Genomic DNA, 19,791 nt, shown 5'->3' with positions numbered 1-19,791 from the left:
AGTACACTGAGCGTGCCAATTACCAGCCTATAATATTTTAACTCGTCTCCAGTAGTATAACAATGTCATTAAAAAAAGGTGGCAGCAGAGCACCATGGAAAGCATTACATTAGGACAGCTGCTAGGGTTAGGGTTACAGCTGCTGCCTGGAGCCAAAGGTTGCAGATTCAAATCCCAACTCTAATATCCTTCAAAAGATACCGCTAAAACTCCTCTTTAAATAAGTGTTCAGGTGTTAAAAACAGGTAAGTAATTGTAACCTGATTGTAGGACAGTGAACAGTTGGTAGTACAGTGATTAAAGCTCTTTGGACCCAAAGGTAACAGGTTTGATTCTCAGCTTCAGTAACCGATGAGCACAGTACTTAAACTGCTCCAGTAAAAATTACCCAGCTGTATTAACGGGTACATAACTGAAAGGAGCTTAATATTGTAAGTTGTTTTGGACAAAAGCATCAGCTAAATGAATAAATGTACAGATTGGCTCTGCTTCTGTTTGCTTCCCGTTTGTCAAGCTGGAAGCAGGATACTAAATCCCGGGTCAAACGGTGGGAGGAGACGAGAAAAAAAGAGGATCTAAAGCTAATTTTAAGAATTCTACTGAGTACTACACTTTGTCCAAGGAGAAAAAAAAAGAAAAACACGTTTAAGCTCTTGTCCTACTTGTTATTACAGCTTTATTCACAAGACACATGATGATGCCAGTTCTTGGAACGGGCTGCTTTTTTGGACTGGCGCTTCCGACACTTTGGAAAATGGGTTCATGAGCGTATTTGTTTCGTGTACATTTATTAAATTCCCTTCTTTTATTGTTCGGTTGTTTTGCACATTTAATTTAAAAAGTAAAACTTTATCCAAGGCAATGCAGTGGGCTCAGTCACACAGACTATCGTGAGTTCACGTAGGAGCTCAGCCGTGGTTCAGTGTGTTGCATGTTTTCCGCGTTCTCCTGGGTTTCTCAAGTGTTTCATCTTTTTTTTCCGTAGTCCAAGAGATTGTTTCAGGTGTGACTAAATTCTCCGCATGTGTGATAACAGTTATGCACATGTTTTTGTAAAGTTTGTTTGACTAAATAAGATGCAACCGATTTAACAACTTTACAGTGGAAAACCCTTACAGATTATATATTACGTGTTATGCACAATAAGAACCTACACATACAATCCCATGAATATGAACGAACACATTCCAAATGGTAGATCATATTGTAAACTTTAGTAATTAATTTCTGCCACCTATTAAGTGCTTTCTGTTCCGCAAATGTCCAATCGGAGACCTCGCAGGGAAACACGTGCGATTGTTTGTGAATGATCCCCACTAACGTCCAACCAGCGAGTAGCACAGACAAGACGTCAAATTGTTTTGTCCAATCGCATCGCAGGTAGGCCGTACCGGAACTCACTTTGTCTGGACTCTTTGGTCGTAACGCCAGCCACTTAATCCAACCGCGTCGTATGTGGGTCGTACCGGAAGTCGTCCTCACCACGGCCCTGTGGTTGTTGTACGCGCAAGGTGAGACGAGCAGTATGGCGGTGGAAGAGGGGGATTTGGAGTCAGGAAGGCTTAAAGAAAGGCTGGATAGTTTATTCAACACTGGCGGTAGCGATGAAAACGTACTGGAAAGCAGCAAGTACTGTTCCAGGTTTTGCGAGGTACGGAAATTGCTGGACGTGGGACCTCTTTTCTGTGTGTTGTTGTTGGGAGCTGCGGTTGTTTTGCCAGTACAGTAGTTCCCCCTCCCCCAGTAACTAACTACTAAGTACTCGGGCAGCTCAGCAGCCACTGTTCCGTTTTCTGAACTTTCCCTCCGGCGTCGGATTTTATTTTATTTTTTCTTTTAAACTCAGACGTGGTTCTAATGTGAATGAATTTATATGCTTTACCTCAGTGCGTGGCGACAGTCGGACAGGGCGCCAAGTCTCAACTCAAGAAGTGGTCAGGTCAGATAGATTGTGCATGATAACTGTTTAACATGGACTATGGTAAAAGTTCCAGTTGCTGTTATTTCCCCGACTAGTGGCTGTTGTCAGACACTCAGCAGTGTAGGAACTGTGTGTCTCTGCCTGAGTCTTGTTACTGCAATGCAAACGTCGCCCCGACGTTGGTGTCTCCAACCAAGTTGGGCTGTAAATGGGTCCTTCTTAATTACACATGGCTGCCCCTCCTGTTGTAAACAAGTTTTTCCATTACTTAGGAATCCTTTTAACAACTTTGAGATTAAAATGCTGTTCTCATTTCTATCCTCATTACCACTTTTTTTTTTTTTTTAAATGTCTGACACCTGTCTGTGGTCATTTTATAGTGTTAGTCAACTTTTTGGTGACTTGTGTTGTGCATTTATAAAAGAGGGTAAGGTTACTGTGTCAATTCAGGTTAAGTACCTTCTTCTGTAGTACTACAACAGGAGTGGGATTTGATCACGAAACCTTCAGATTGTAAGGTTATAGCTGTTAATTATGTCACGTGTTGTCCTCAACTGTTTTAGGGTCACATCAGTTCTATGATTTGAAAGCCATTGTGATTGGTGACTCATTTTAAAAAGTATTTCTGTATTGTAGCTGTTTGTGCAGCACATACATGCACTCCTGGGCCACAGTAGTGCATGCATCTCTCACGGACAAATGAAAAATTTCTCCTAAAATTCTACTTTTCCAGAATGCTAATCACTTAAAAATTCAAATGTGGTTCATTCTTGTTGCACAGTTCAATCTTTGCCTTCATGGTTGGTTGGGGAGAGAATGGTAGCAGAGTGGTAAGAGCCTTTGGATCTAAGGCTCAGGTTTGAATCCTCCCTGCAGCTGTAGTACCCTTGATCAACATACTTATCCTGAATTGCTCCAGTAAAATTTCCCACATGTAAGAATGGGTAAATCATTGTAAATAGCTTGCTTTGGATAAGTGTCAACTAAATGAATAAATGGTTATGAATACCACTGCTGAAATGAATTCTGATTACAGAACTTGAATACAAGGCCTCTTATGTAAAGGCTCCCCTTTAAATATGCAGGGGTTTCTGTTACCACTTGAAAAATTCAAACAGCCTTGGCTCATTTTGATGGCTCACTTCCTCTTCCTACAGCTGGTGAAGGAGCACACTGGACGATGGCATGTGCCGCTGCCCCAGCTACAGGTTTTGCGCACAGCCCTATCCTGCTTCAGCCAGTGCACCGTATCATTCCCGTCCGATTGCGAGACTGTACACTGTGTCCTGAGCAGCTTTGCCCTGTATGTACACTGCCCTCAATCCTATTATTATACTGTAGTTGGCAGTCAGTAATACTGTGTGGGGCTGCCTTAGCAATACATGCTAGTTGTGTAAGATGATAGTTAAAGAACTGAACTTGTAGCCAGAAAGTAGCAGATTCAGGTCAAAGGAAGAAAGATCTTCAGAAATGTTTTTATACAAAATTACTCCAGTGCATTCATTCAAGATGCACAGGATAGGATGTCATACCCCATATTATATATACACACACACACACACACACACACACACACACACACACATACATATATTTAAAAAAAAAAAGCTGTATATAAGGACCCAGTCCAACCAAACCATGAAGCCACAGACAACATCCAACATACAGCTCCATGACAAGATCAAGAAGCTTAACTTCCCTCCCTAATCAACACAACCACAGGGTACCAACATGGGTATGTCATTGAGGTTGTCAAGTAGGCATGTCCCTTCATTAGTGTTTTGTTGAATTAGGCCCATGACACCTCTGGAAGGCTCAACGGTGCAATCTGGCATCCCAGACCCACTGTCCTCCACACACAGACGCCCTTCACAGTCAAATACTGCGACTCCACACACTCAACTACCCCAATTAAACTACAGTTTCATATATACCTGGAGGTGCACCACTTTCACAAACCCAGACCATCATGGATTGCCTTCATGCCTGCCAGGGGGGGAACTCCACAAACTAACCTAATTTACATGACTGCACCTTAATTACCACCAGCTGCCTCCATTACTAGCCACGCACCACTAATTTTACCATCACTACATACCTCCTTCCTACCTGTAACCCCAACTACTCTGCTCTCTTCTCATCCATAGCCACCGAGTCACCTTCTCAGCAGTCTCGGACATCTCCTTCACTCCCGCTCTTAACTAGCAGCCTTTACATCTAATTCCCCCAACAATGATGTAGGTGATTTAGCCACAAACCCCCTAACACCTACCTCTATTGCCCTCACATGAGCCTGCTACCCAGGGTCTTTTGCCTCTGCCATCAGAGCCGCATACTTCAACAGTTTTCGCTCGTATGCCTCCCCAGTAGCATCCTCGAATGGCATCGTTAACTCTCTAAAGTACACTCTGAATTCAACATCCCGTCTGGATGCAATGAAGTAACCACGATGACCTGTGGTACCTGGAGCTGTTAGCCCACATCAGCCAGCAGCTTCCAGTCCTGTGTGTTACCCCACCTATTATGGCACATCCACTCTTGCATAATGTTACCCTCTCCTGTCTGCACAAATCCACTTGATTTAGCTATATTGCAAAGAATTTCCCACCTACTCTAAAAAAACACCTGCTAAACATCTAAGAAGTTTCTTATGGTACCAAGCTAACCTTAGACGCTGACAAAATTTGCCTCAGTGTCACCACACCACTACACAGCTTACAACAATAATCACCACCTGCTTAACATTCTGTGGCCTTGGCAGCACATTATAAGTTGCTCCAACAAACTTAATTTGACTTGCCTCTGTAGCCCACACATCTTGCTGGTGTTACTTCCTCTTCTCCACCCCTTCCCAGTTCACCCACTGACCCTGTTTTACTCATGCGACCTCCTTACGCCTTGTCGCCTCTTTCTACTCCTGGACCTGCTGAACAACCAGCTACTGTTTGTCTGCTTCTGGGGCAGCACTCCACAACCACCGCACACCGCCAGAACCAAACCATGCTGTCCCTCTCTGCATGTGTCCAACCAGGTCCAACAGCTGCAGTGCCCCCATTGCACTCTGGACTGCATCTCTGGGGTTCCACCCTCTAGCCGTCCTCACAGATGGCACCGCTTTTTTCATAAACCCATCTTTTGACCCTGCTAGAGTCAGCTCCAGACCTTCTTTCGCACACTTATACTCCTCAACCAAACTTGTTACCGGCAGCTCCAGCGCACCCTTACTATATAAGGCTACACTACTTAAACAGCGTGGCATTCCCAGCCACCTTCTTACCACCTAACTAATAACCCACTCGAGCTTCTCAACTTCAGACAGAAGACTTATACCCTTTGAGTGGCCACTTAATGTGGCAACAGCCCCAACTGCAGACACCATAACTTGTCTCTCCCAGGAAAGACAGATGCACCAATGCTGTTGATACCTTCGACAACCTGCTCCTCATCACTTATAGAATTTTATCACCTGCCCAGGCTCTTAAACTGGCTTCTCTAGAATAGATGGATTTAGAGCTCCTCGTTAATACAAAACTTCTCCTGCACCACCTTACCACCAATGATCGAGAGACTCCTCAGTTTACTTGGCTTAACCTTCAACTTAGTCCATTTCAAATTATCGTTGACCTTAGATAGCAAACAACGAGTACAAGGAGCAGTAGCCGTAACTGTTGTTACATCGTCCATGAATGCTCTAATGTCCCATCCTGCAGCCTCTCACCGCCAACAACCCATTTGGAAGCTGTTATAATAACTTCCATTGCCATTGTGAAAGCCAATGGTGAAATTGTACAACCAGCCATGATTCCATCCTTCAACTGATGCCAAGACATTGTATAGCTGTCTGTACTAAAACAAGACTGAATGTCTACAAAGTAGGCTTTCACCAGCCTCGTAACACTTTCAGGGACAACTTGGCCACTGATGATGTCACCTCGACTGCCGATGAAACGTTTGCAACCTAAATGCCAAGCTCGGCGAACAACCAAACACCTCAACTTTCAGGGACTTTAAGGAACCTGAACGCCTCCCACAACAAACTGTGGAACCGACCCAAAAGTGTTTGCCAAGTCTAAGAACACCACGCGGAGATCTTTCTCCTTCTTGGCAGTCTGAATCTGATGCTCCAAGCACCCCAAGCAGCCTGGAAACCCTTCCTTCTGCACAGAGGTATCAGTCAACCTGTTGGTTTTCAACATGCTTCAAAGTACGCTACCAACCTCTTTGCCATGACGCTAAAGAAATCTTCCCTCAACGTTGAGAAGGCTAATAGGCCTAAACTGGCGAATCCCAACAGCATCCTTCTCCTTAGGAATAAAAATCCCTTCTGCTCTCCACCACAACTTTGGAATAACCCCCTTCTTCCACACAACAGCCATCAATCTCCACAAAAATTTCAGCACACCCAGTGCAAATTCGAACACCCAGTATGGTACTCCATTTGGACCAGGTGCCGAGGAGGCCCTTGCCTGCTGGACGACCAACCGCACCTCTCCCCACCTTGGGGCACACATCCATTTCCCACTATCTCCCCCGCAGAGGGTATATCCACTGGCAACTCAAGTTCACCATTATGCTCGTCACCAGAGTATACCTAACACGGATAACCATCCAGCTCCAGTTCCTGCTTTTCCACCTTTTAACATCCCAGATTTCTCCTTGCCAAACAAAGCCTTTGCAAACTTGAAAGGGTCGCTGAAAAACGCCACCCTGGTCCACTCCTCCTTCCTTCTAAGAGCCTCCGCCCTCCTTAATATAGCTAGTCTGCGCTTTATACCTGCCTGCAAAACACAAATGCCCTCCCTTTCCCCCTTCTCAGCTTGCCTCCATTGTCTTTTAAGCTGCCTTCTCTCCTGAAGAAGCCTCTCTGTCTCTACTTGCTGCCTTGGCTTCACTACACCCAGTTGCTCTTTATTCCTCACCTACATTACTTCAAATTGCTTTGCCCTGTAGCTATAAATAACCTCCCCCAATCTATCCAGTTTACTCTCTGCTGACCCCTTCATCTTACTTAAAATGCCAACCAAATCATTATTAACACTATCCCATACCCCAGCTTTTCTACCTGCTGGTCACTTAACCTTTGCCTGCTGCCCCCTTGGCTTTTCCTTTGCTGATTTATTCTCTTCTGTCTGCACAGCCTCATCTACCTGGCTTTCGCCATCCTACAACTCAGTGCCCAGTCCTACCTCCTCAGTGCTAGGGGTACTGATATCCTGCGGACTTCGGTGTGAAACCTGCCGCCGGACTTCAACCGATTGTAGTGATCAGTGTGGGGCCCCTGCCCTCCCACATCCAGGCACCTTTTCCTTTCCTGCTGAATCCTCAGGTCTCTTGTTGATATTGCCTTCCATCACCGTCCGAGCTGGTTACCCCCATGTAAAACTCGCTGCTCGTAGCCATAACCGTTCCCAGATCAGAAGCCATAAAATCCACCTGTGAGCCTTTTTCCACCCCTGCTCTCGCTGACTCGTGGGGTATCACATCATTTGATTAATTTGTAGCCATATCGGATGCATCCATCAGGCTTCCACAGCCAGTGATGCAGCTGCCCTGAGTTGCTAGCCAAAAGCAGCCCCAGATGGGGTCTGTTCCCTCCTTTCAGCTGTCTTCCCATGCTGTCACATGGTCTTTCCCCTGTTCCCAGCTGCCCTATTCACAGCAGGCACTAGTTTTAGACAAGACCTTCAAGATACACAGGGCAAGGTGTTATACCCCACACATATATTACAATCGCTGTACACAAGGACCCAGTCCACCCACCCTCATTATGAAGCCACAGAGAACAACATTGCCAACATCTCCACTACTGAAGATCAAGAAGCTTAACTTCCCTCTCTAACCAACAGAACCACAGGGTACCAACATGAAATGTAGTGAAATACAAGTAATTAAATTGCTTGTTTTATCATTTGCTTAAAGCATGTTTAGCAAAAATTCTAATGTAAAAAGGTTACTGAAATTGAAATTTCCAAGATTCTCAAAATTGTCTAATAACATTAAATGCTGAATTTATAGTCAATGAGTCTATAAAGCACTCTAAATTTTTGTCATAGGAGTTTTTTTGAATTGCTCCTGTATTTTGGCAAAGAAGAATTCCTCAAGGATCCTTTAAGAGGTATACTTGACACTTTTCAGGTAAGAATTGTAATAAAATTAAAAACTGATGTGTACCATAATTTCTCTGCTGTAATATTTGTAAGTGTACAGTAGTTATGGTGTATAATATTTCTGTGGATGGAACATATGCCTCTAACCTCTAAAGTTTTGCACGTCCTTAGAAATATTAGAAACTATTTGAACCTTGAAAATTGACTGAATATTGAAAAACCAGATAAATTATTCTGTAATTTCTTATGGGAGAAAATTCCAATTTATTCCAAGTACATCCTGGGTTTACCCCAGAACCACTTCTGATATTAGAAGGAAGAAGTATTGTAACCTTAAAATAGAATGAATAACAATAGTGACATTTTACACTCTGCCCTTCATTTTCACACATATACTGTGTGACATTATAAGATGACATGGGACACAAAGTTTCTGCATTCCACCATCCTATTGTACCCTGCAGGAATGCCATTCCCACCTAGTGAGACACAGGAATGCCTACCTGTTGCTTGTCAGTAAGGTCATCCAAGGCGGAGGACCATGGGAGCATCCTGTCCTACAGGCAATTTTGAAGGAGTCTCCACAGCCTCAGGAAGAAGGTACAGTTTCAGTTAGTTTAACAGAAAACCCACACACACATTACTCGCACAGTGTTTTTCTTTTCCTGATTTTGCAGAAGTCACGTTGGTATATTTTATTCTCCACTGTGGTGTTAACTTAGGTGTGCAAAAAGGCTATGCAGTCCATTTTTCTTGCTTGAGTTGATTTGAAATCAAGGAAGATGGTTTTCCAGTATTTGTAATTCTTCTTTTTGTATATTACTTTCTTACTTGCTTTCATGAGCTTTTATTTATTTATCTATTTATCTATTTATCTATTTATTTATTTTGCCTTAACAGTGGACAAGTACTTGAGCTCTGAATGTCCCATCTTCTTTGAGCTGCGTGTTCGTTACCTGGTAACCTGTGGCCGTGTCCAGGAGGCTGTTGCCTTGGCTAAATGCTGTATAACTCATCCAGAAGTAGGGAAACACCTCTATTTCCACCAGGCCTATCTGACCTGTCTCTGGAAATCCTCTCATTATGACCATCTGTACAATGGGGTAAGATTTGAATAAAGTTTCTTTTCACACTGTGTGTGTGTGTGTGTGTGTGTGTGTGTGTGTGTGTGTGTGTGTGTGTGTGTGTGTTCTAAGATGCTACAGCACAGGCACTAAGGTCTTAAGCACTATGCCGATTATAGGTTTATGCTTGACAGGTCTCTTGACTGTAATCTACACATTCTTCTGTATCAGGACATAGACATCAATAGTATATGAACGTTCTCCCAAAGATGTGTTGGCTGCTCTTCAAATAACTGACTGCAAGTTATATACATGTGTTATGAACATTGAATTACCAAAGGCTCTCTTTTCTGGCTGTGATGTCACAATATATTTTAAAAATATGTTTTGAGTAGTTAAAACAGTGCACATTGTTGGGTGTGTGAAAGTAAATAATGGTTGATATGTGGTGTGCCTGGTTTCTTTACAGATAGCAATGATTGATGGCAGGGATGCTGTAGAAATAATCTGCAACAGTGAGAATGAAGAGAAGGATGACTTGCTTTTGGCGCTTTGCAAAGCCTTCCTCACTCGTCAGCTGCAGACTGGAGATATGTACTACTTATGGTTAGTCCCCTTGCCAATTAGTTATCAGTGTCCCCACCTTACAGAATTTTCAGTTTTAGTAAATTAAATGTTAGTTTTATCCATTTGTAAATTCCTTTTTTGTAAATGTTTTCTGCAGGGACCTCATCTTCATATGGAGCAAACTTCATCTCAGGTTAGACTCTTCCAAGCAGAACTTCCTGGGAGAATGCCATGAGCTGATGATGAATGCAACCAATGTGAGGTCCATCTTTCCATTCATAAAAATCATCAGAGCTGAGGTAAGTGGAGGTTTTAGTTTTTGGTTCTTTTACTACTAAGTAAAAATCAGTAAGCGGTTATTCATACAAACAACCCTCAGTTTCCTTATGGTTTAGGTTCTTTAAAAATCTTTGCTATACACTGTAAAAAGTGATGTGTGGTTCTACTAAAAAAAAAAAATTAGAAAAAAATATTACAGCAGTAATTTTAAGTAAATGTCAATAGCATAAATTAAGTGAAGTCTCCTTAATAAAATCAAGTGAAATTACCAAAATTATTTATTATGTCCAAAAACAACAGCATCTAAAAAAAACTTGTTAGTTCTACTAATTATTTTGACTCATCTAACAAGTAAATTTAGTAATATTACTTGTTTGCTTTTTGTACATATACAACATTAAGTCAAACTAAATAAATCAATTAAGCTTTGGTTTACTTTTGTGTGACTTTAATTACTTGCAATTACAATTTAATTGCACAATTCTATTAGATTAATTACATTTTCAATATTAAGACATTGCTGTTTTTAATTCTGATTTGTACAGTTCCAAAAAATAGACTTTAGGTAAAATTTAAAGCAGCAGTGCAGTTCTCACAAACAATACAGAACTTCCATAAAACTTACAAAATGTAACAAAAAACATCAACAAAACAAAAAAAGTACACATTTTCAAATTTCTACAATTACAAATATGTATAAAACAGAAGTTACACGTAAAATAAATTACCATATTATTGTCCCATATTTCTACATAATTATACAGATGAACTGTGCCTGAACTGAAAATTTTCCAAATCTCATACTGTGGTCTGATGCATTATAAAACAAATTTCAATCTAAACTTTTGTGGTGTAAATCTTAACAAGTTACATTCTTTAAAATGTTGTGTATCCATGCATGTTTTAACATTGCGTTCAGCCAAGCAAATTGTTTTGCATGACTATATTAAGCAAGTAGCTTATTCCTAAGAGACTGCATTTTGGGTGAAAAGTTACAAGTGTCCAACTCTAAGATCAGCTTCTGAAAGGCCTCAAATGTATACCTGAGCTGTTTAGGGTAACTGTGTGTGTAAATACCTATAAACTTACCTTAAAATCAAGAATAATGACCTGACAAATATCAACGCATACGCAGGGAGAAAAAGCCAAAGTCTCGATTACATCGGCAAATTACAAACGAAGGCTGAACTCCTCAAATAAAATGATTTGATCTCACACCTTTCCATTTTACTATCAAAAAGCTACACAAAAGTTACTAAAAATAATCAATTAGATTTTTTATTTTTCTGTGAAAATGAGTCAATATTTTTCATAAAAGATGAAATCTTGATTTTATAAATTAAATATACTTATCATTTACTTAATTCATTTATATTTTTAATAAAATCTGCATCACCACTGATTCATTTTTTACAGCGTAGTTAATTAAAAAAAATTAACATTTTTATATTCACTTCATCCTACATTAAAATGAGGAATAACTTAAAATGGCTGAAAACAAAAATGTTTCATTGCCACTACACACCAACACAGGCACGGACTGTAAATGTGGAAGTGAGTTGAATAAAGTTGGACCTGCAAGCATATTCGGTTTGAATGTGTTTCACTGGCACCTAATGGTTGGTCTTGAAAATGCAGGTCAGTTTTTTAAACCGCAACAGACAGAATCTTTGGAAAATAGATTGGTGGAGAAAGTAGTTTAAAATAAACTGGAAAATGTTTGTTTGCATCTTTGACATTTCTGTAACTATTCGTAACACATGGAGGCAGTGTAATGAAAATCACTGTAAGAACAGTGACTTAGGTTGTTTTTTTTTTTTTTTTCCTTCTCCTGTAGAGTGCTTTAGTATTTTCATCATGAACAATGCTAAATGTCTTTCTGCTGCTGTGCTGCGTCAGCATAGTTGGTGTGGTTTTAATGAGTTCATTCGGATGATGGCCTTCTCTCTTTGACAGCTGGGGAGTGAAGGCTTGGAGTTCTGTGTGGAGCTTTGTGCTCGGGCTCTTCAGATGGATCTTTGGCATGACCCTGTCACAGCATCTCTCATTTACAAAACCATTGCCTACCTGCTGCCCACTGACCTGGAGATCTGCCGGGCTTGTGCTCTTCTAGTTTTCTTCCAGGAGCGGACGGTGGAATCCTACAAGATGGCATACCTTCTGTATCTACATCCTGACCAGGAATATCACGTGGACTGTAGTGTAATAAAAAATCACATGCGCTTTGAACTCCTCCAGATCTTGAAAAAGGGATTGTATTTTGATCCTGAATTTTGGAACCTTATCACCCTTAGGAAAAACTGCTTGAAGCTGATGAATGAGAAGGTGATGAAAGCTGCTTTGACAGAAATCATGGAGGAAGACAAGTGGATACCAAAATTTTATGGAAAAGAGCCATATAAACTGCATTATGACACTTCAGAGATATACATGAAGAAAGTGGAGCGGTCTGTGAATTGCAGACGTAAAACTCTAACTAAACGCATTGTTGTGCCACCAGACGTAACTGTGGTGTCCCACGTGAAGAAAAGGGGTAGGAAACCTGGATCACGTGTCATTAGAGTGGTAGATGACTCCCAGTTCAGGCAGTCTGAGAGACCATGTGATGTGGCTCAGGAGAAAACTGTACATTTCTACAACAGCAGGGATCTTCCTGAACTGGTAAAAAATGACAGAAATGCACTAAAACGGCGTGGTAGAAAACCACGATGGCTCCTGCAACAGGCTGCTGTGGAAGCAGAAAAGAGAAGCCCTAAGCAGCCTGAATGCCTTGATGACAAAACCCTTTTACTTGCAATGGACTTCAAGAAACCTGAATGTACCACATCTGAGATGGGAGAAGAAATGGAGAAGGCATCAAAAAGTTCCCTGGAGCAAGCAGAGAACAGTAAGTCCATTCATCCTACAGTAAGAGGGATCATAAGAGAACCGGACTGCTTTCATGAGGAAACATCAAGTGCTGTTTCTCAAGTCCAGAATACAGTGCTACAGATCTCTCTTCCAGATAAAGAAGTGACTAATACTGTATCCTCAGCGCAAAACATGGAAGCTGTAACACTTTCAACCACCTCTTCACAACATGTCATTCTGGAGGACACTCCAAGAGCACAAAAATTGCCCACAGAAGCAGCAAATTTCAAAAATGTTCAGGAGTCTAGTGAGATGGAAGTTGACCATGCCACACAGTCGGGTGTAAACTTGGAGTTTTCTTTGCCGTTGTCTGTGGAAAAAGCAAAGATCTGTGAAGAATCGGCCATTGAGATGGACATTGCGATCATACAGCAGTTCCACAACTATTGTAAAGTTCCGAAGGCTGATGTTGAAGATGTTCTAGTCACTGTGTCAGAAGAATTAATCTCTGTTGTGCCACTGGAAAGTTCAGGTACCACCGAGTCTGTGCAGGAAGTGTCAGGGGAGGTTTCTGAAAGTTCTTTGCTGGAAAAAGAAAAGTCCCCCCACCATGCCCTGGTAGAAGTTGGGATAGGTTCACCCAGGGAATTTGGTCTTGTAAAACCAGAATGTCTAGCTACGGTGGTTGTAGAGGAAGCTAAAATGGTTGAAAACAAGATTTTGCAGTGTAAAAAAACCTCTGAAACCCTGGTACAGGAGATTATCCCTGACAGTACAGCTCATAATGCTCATGTCACAATATGTAGCCTTGATGAGGTGAAGAAAAGTTCTGAAACCCATACAGAAGTTCTTCAGAATACAGACAGGGCTTCTGATAATATTTTAAGCCACCCAGAGAACATTCCCCATGTTTCTAGAAAAAATCATCTCTTTAATAACTCAGACAATCCTGATGACACAGTTCTTGTCCTTAGTAGAACCGACTCTGTTTCTAAAACTGTATTACAGGCATCATCACCATCTATGCCTGAGCATGATGTTAGGAACTCAGTCAGTTTTCAGGATGACACAGCTGTTGCCCCTAGCAGCACTGACTCAGTTGCTGACTTTCTGTCACAGGCTTCATCTCCTACACCTGAGCAAGCAGATGGCAACTTGGCCAGTATTCATGATGGCACAGCTGTTGCCCAGAGTAACGCTGTTGCCCAGAGTAACGCTGACGCTGTGCCACATACGTCATGTTCTACACCTGAGCATGATGTTGAGACCTCGGTCAGTATTCCCAATGACTCAACTGTTGTCTGCAATAGCACTCATTCTCTGACACAGGCTACCTCTTCCTTTATACCTGAGCAAGTAGTTGGGGCCCGAGTCAATATTCCTGATGACTCGGCTGTTATGCCTAGCAGCACTGACTCACTTGCTGACTCTGTGACACAGGCTCCATCTTCTACACATGAGCATGCAGCTACGATCTTGGTCAGTTTTGCTGATGACACAACTGCCATTGGTTGCACTGACACTGCATCACAGCCATCCTCCTCTCCTTCACCTGAAGTAGTTATGCTGCCTTCAGCTTTATCAAAACCTGACAAAACGGCTTCAGATACACCCTTGGAAGCTGCATTACCTAGTGCCCTACCAAAAACTGAAAACCCTCTCCTAACTCATCGCTGTAGGCTGTGTAATGAAGAGCTAAGGGGTGGGAACATCATGCGACATGCAGTTGCTCACCTTCAAAAGGACAAGCTGAAATGTATATTTTGTGGAATGCTGTTTAACCGTCGTCTTATTGCGAAAAGGCACGTGGTTGAACACATTGATAAACTGAAGATTTCTTCCAACAATGTAAGATCTGTAGAAAAAAGAACTACTGAGTCTGTGAGATGTATGACACAATCATTACCTCCAAAAGGAAAGCACAAAAATAAATCTGCAACGGGTATGCAGCTGAGGGCTTCTTCACGCAAAAGGAAGTGCCATCATGAGCCGCAATACTTCAACACAACAAAAAGTTCCAGTCCTGAGAAAGCAGGAAGGCTTTTGCGAAACGGGTCTGTGAGCAGGAGGGTTAGCAGAAGGGAAGCATACTGCTGTCCTGCAGACGGGTGTGGTCGAACCTTTCTCAGGAAGGGGTTGTTGGTGATAAGACATGCAATGAAGTCTCACCCACGTGATATTAAAGTGCAGGAGTATGCTTTCCAGTGGAGAAAGGGAAAGTGCGAATTTTGCCAAAGACAATTTAAGAGTTTACAGCATTATCAAGACCATGCCAAAATGCATGAGCATTCTCTTAAACATGTCTGCTGTCATCATGACTGTAAAGACCGGTTCAAGACAAACGGTGAACTCAGGGATCACATGAAGAGCCACCAGCCACTTCAGGTGCAGTGCGGCTTTGCTGGCTGCTTTCAACGCTTCCGTCAACTCTCCAGACTGCATAGTCATGAACAGAAGCATTATGTCCCTCCAGAAACAAAGAACAAGTCTTCAAAAACACCCCCTGGTAAAAACAGTGTTCGGAATGAAGGCAAGCAGAAACGTTTTCAAGATCCACGTAAGCCTGGCCACAGTACTCGTAAAGGACCTACAATGGCAAAAACTGATGGCAAAACTGACACAGAAAACACTGCAGAAGTAAAGCATAAAAAAGCAGGAGATGCATCTCTGCCAAAAAGCATGATCTGTGGCACCTCTGTGGGGCAGCTGGCAAACGGACATGCCACCCATGAACATGTGGTCCCTGCTGCCCGGATAGAGGCTAAGGCTGGAAACTCCCAAGAATGCAACCAAGAGACTAGAGAGAGACATAAAATTAAACCAGAAATTAATGAAGGACCTCAGGAGCACCCCACCCAGGGAGAGAAAAGGGTTAAGTCTGAAGATCAGAGTCCCTATGGACGCATGTCCAACAAGCCGTTTGTGCGACCCCCACCCACTGCCTACCTTGATGAGAAGTTCATCAGCATGCCGAAGCGCAGCAAGTCCTTGGCAGATCTCTCCTCTTCTCAAGAGCACAACATCTGTAGAGATGTCTCTCAGAGACAGCGGTGCCCCAAGTGCTTCTCTTCCTTCCTCAGTGCTGAAGCCCTGCAGAGCCACCTCTCCTCTGACAAGTGCACCTCGCTCTTTGGTTTTGATTCGGATGAAGAAAGTAAGTCCATTTTAATGTGTGTCATTCTTTTTGATGTTTATGTACTTCACAGTGACACAGGTATACTAGTAATGTGCACATGGATGCATTTGTACATTAAACTTTTTTAAGTACTAGCCTGAGCCAGCAGGGAGCATAATTAGGGCTGTCACCTTCCTTTTGAAGGACCCAGGTTAAAATCCGACTCCTGTTGTAGTACCCATGAGTAATGCACTTAGTCTGAGTTGATGCGGTAAGAGTGCCGTGTTCCAGAAATGGGTAAGTAATTGTAAGAAGCTTAGTAAAAAAATCCTGTGTATCACTTTGAAGAAAAAGTGTCAGTTTAAATAGTAGCCACATGAGACACGCTTTTGTTTAACATTGGCCATTTTGCAGGTGCCTGTTGAATAGGAGCATGTCCAGGATCTAATGCGGTGGGGAGAGCTCCATGGCCAGCGGAGTAAAACGCTGAGAACTGTGGGGAGTTTAAAAAAAACCTTTTTAAACCACTGCTTCAGAGAGGTGCTCCAGCTGTTGTCTCCCCCCCCAGCTGTCATGTGAACTGGACATCGTTGTCCCTTCTGAGGAGAAATGTCGATCAGCCTTGGAGTGCTTATTTCAGAGCCAAATGGAAGGCACAAATGTCTGTGACATTTAACCCCCCGACTAAATTTTTTTTTCCCTCCTAAGAAGTGCCTGATCATACATACTCAGCTTTGTGCAGAATTTTATTTTAAGTGGTTTTAGAACCTGGTCTAACAGTACAAATGAAATTTTGTCTTAATTTAAAATGACCCCATGAAATATGCCATTAGCGTTGGGGATTTGTTTCCTTAAGGTGATTCCAATTTTTAAGCCCTTTTGAAAAAGGACTTTGTTCATTTTCCACTATGAATGCAAAGGCTTTTTGTGTTTTAGTTCTGTGTACTAAACTACATCTGTTTGGTAACTATGAGGAATTGTACTGGACATCTCATTGCACCGATGGCCTTGTAATTTCCCTTTTGTCTTGCATAGCTGCAAAAGATGTTGTATATTACTAATTATGGACTGGACAACTGAGATACTTTTTGCTGAAGAAGCAGTGATGAGACCAGAGGTTTGATCAAACAGTATTCTATTTTCTCTTTGGTACAGAAGCTTTTTTTGAAAGGAAGTAGAGTTCAGTGGGTCTAGATAAGAAACATTGTTTTACCTTTTCCATTCAAAGAGAACCATGCACAGAATTCTTTCTAAATTTCTGTAAAAAGTGGATATAATGTATGCTAAAGTTGTACAGTTATATTTCGTTTTGCGGAAGGGCAAGGACAGGTTTATTTATTTACATTTATATCTTCTGTACATTTCAGATTTTTGAATGGGAAGAAATTTAGTTTATATTAAAAATTTTGTCTTAATAAAACACTAATTTGAAAACAGTTCATAATTTAATTTGTTTGGGTTTGTTTTAGAAGGTGCTAGGTGCTGAAAACATGCTAATTTAGCTGTGTATTACAATTTAACTATTATAAATAAGGACTGAGTCACATTAATAATGCTGTTCTAGTATTATGTCACTGGCGCCATCAAACGGCTATGTTTCCTGAAAAATAATTTATACGCAGACTAGCACACACAAATTTCAATCATTGGAATGCATTTTACAAGCAAATTATTGAAAGTGCTAGACAGTAAATTCCTTCTATGGGGAATCCTGCATACATACAAATAAAGTCTGCTTTATATTGATTTTGTTTTATATGCAGTTGCCTTGTTGTCAGAACAAGGCTTTTTTTAAACAGGTGTTTAAAACTTTGAAATACTAAAATGATGTGGATTGCTGGTCCTCCCTGATAAATCCTTTGTATCAGTGTTGGCCTTTTCTGTTACTGGAGTAGTTTTAAGTTATGTATGTGTGACCTTACATTATGTATATAAAAATATCAGATTTGTTTTTTATTCTATCTAAGCCAATGATGTGTGTATTTTTTATAGATGAATGTCTATCTTTTTAAAATTGGTCCTTTTTTAAAACCAAAGAATTTATATATTTTAATTATATCACAGATGAAATGATTTCATTTCAGACCTACTGTTAATTGCAGTTTGACATAAAAATATTTTCACGTAGCTTAATACATTTAAATTATTTTCCAAATGAACTGAACTTCATGTATGGTTCCTGCTTTTCTTCAAAATGGAAAACTTTTCTGGTTGAAATGTATATTTTATTTTAAACTCTAACATTAAGAATACATCAAGTTTTGAAAATATAATCTGTGATAATATAGCAGTTTTATTTACAGCTATGTCAAATAAGGCATTTTGTACTTGATCAGAATGTTTAATAAACTCCTTAATATAGAGGATGTTCATCGTCCATTATCCATAAATATGAGAGCACAAGATGAATGAAACTAGACTTTATTATTTCCAGAGGGTAATTCACTTTGGTTGCATCAGCGTACAATGTAAAACACACGTATGACATATAGGTACATACAGACACATGTAAAGTCACTGAATGAGTAGAAAATTGTCAGCAAATGAAATAAGTAGAAAAATAAACTAACAACTGAATAAATAAGCAAACATTTAAATACAAGAGTAGGAGGAGTAGATTGTGACCCCAAGTGAGGCGATGCAAGGTTTGGTGGGACAGCAGCTCATTAATGTGTCGTGTCTTACAGAACCTTTTGAAGAATTGAACCTCGGCGTGGAAACATGAAGCTGTGATTCTTTGTAGTTCCTAAATTTTAATTATAGAATTTAGTGGGCATGAAAATATCAGTGTGGCAATACTTAAAATATACTTACACTTTCAAGAAACCATAAGGTGTGAGCTGTAGGTTAATGGTAGTACAACCTGGACCCAAGCTGGGGTCTGATCAGCCCTGGGTAGGTGTCATGGGTGGGAACGCCTGATGTTAATGTGAAGCACCGTGAGAGGTTGCTATATAAAAGGGCTATATGAAATAGTTTTATTATTATAGCACTACCTAATGAGGCAATTATCATAATACAATTACTGTAATAACTTGTAATAGTTGTAAGCCCTCTCTGATGAGCTATTCCTAGAGCATAATCTGCAATAAATGAGTAGTAAATCAAATCATTGCTATAGATCTGGAAGTCCTGACAGTCTCCAGGGAGCTTCAGCAAACAGGTTTTCTCATAAGAAGGAGGTTAAATAAAGGAATGATCTCTTTAAATACGGTGACTCACATTTTACCTGTAACCTTTAATTCCCACCAGACTTTGTGCAAACAAGTGTGTATAATGGAGGTTATAAAATATGAGATAGTGTGAGTCATTGGGAGATCCCTCTCCTCTGGAGAGAAGAGATTTTCTACAATTTCTCATGTTGTATACTTATCTAAGCAGATGTTTAAGTATTTTCTCAATATAATGTTCATGTCTTTGTACTGTTTCAGATTAATTTCACATCAGCAGCTTTTTGACAACAATATAGGAGTATTAACATGACATTTGCAATTAGAGCAAACTATTCATTTGATCATCTGAGTTATCCATCTAAATTCCCATTTATATCTATGTATATATATATATATATATAATATAGATGTAGAAGTTCTGAAATTACAGTTGATCCTGAATACTACTGGAACCATAGACATAAAGCTATGGTGTAAATGGATGGAAAATTAACTAAAATAAAAAAAAAATGTCTCAGCATCCAAAACCAAAATCTGAAACTCGTCATCGCAGAAAAAAAAAAAGACTGACAAATTTAAGGTTAAAGGCAGATATGTTATAGCCTGTCCAGCAAGACATTTAACATGAAATCTATCAAATGTATTCTGTGAAGATCCGTGCCCTTCGACCTAAAGTGAACTTGAACTAATGGGAATAATCGTGGTGTTGTAAAAC

The 19,791-nt window shown here is 40.8% G+C and overlaps 1 protein-coding gene across 1 annotated transcript; it reads left to right on the top strand.

The window, feature by feature from the left end:
- The first annotated feature begins 1,488 nt into the window (after positions 1-1,488).
- Positions 1,489-17,280, top strand: LOC108920579 (uncharacterized). Its single transcript, XM_018729439.1, has 9 exons — positions 1,489-1,651; positions 3,079-3,224; positions 7,975-8,056; positions 8,493-8,628; positions 8,929-9,131; positions 9,562-9,698; positions 9,817-9,958; positions 11,895-15,942; positions 16,318-17,280. Exons 1-9 carry the CDS (start codon positions 1,526-1,528, stop codon positions 16,326-16,328), a joined length of 5,031 nt encoding a protein of 1,676 aa, XP_018584955.1. The 5' UTR covers positions 1,489-1,525; the 3' UTR covers positions 16,329-17,280.
- The last annotated feature ends 2,511 nt before the right edge of the window (positions 17,281-19,791 follow it).

Source organism: Scleropages formosus, chromosome 14 (genome assembly GCF_900964775.1).
Source record: "Scleropages formosus chromosome 14, fSclFor1.1, whole genome shotgun sequence".
Classification (NCBI taxonomy): domain Eukaryota; kingdom Metazoa; phylum Chordata; class Actinopteri; order Osteoglossiformes; family Osteoglossidae; genus Scleropages; species Scleropages formosus.
The sequence above is the reverse complement of the archived record's forward strand: the minus strand, read 5'-3'. Positions and strand labels throughout refer to the sequence as shown.

What these genes read in the sequence shown, in the direction of transcription:
- LOC108920579 (XM_018729439.1), top strand. Translation starts at nt 1,526, where the DNA reads ATGGCGGTGGAAGAGGGGGATTTGGAGTCAGGAAGGCTTAAAGAAAGG. An exon ending in GTATACTTGACACTTTTCAG is followed by an intron (nt 8,057 to 8,492) that starts GTAAGAATTGTA and finishes TGTACCCTGCAG; the next exon opens with GAATGCCATTCCCACCTAGT. An exon ending in ATGACCATCTGTACAATGGG is followed by an intron (nt 9,132 to 9,561) that starts GTAAGATTTGAA and finishes GTTTCTTTACAG; the next exon opens with ATAGCAATGATTGATGGCAG.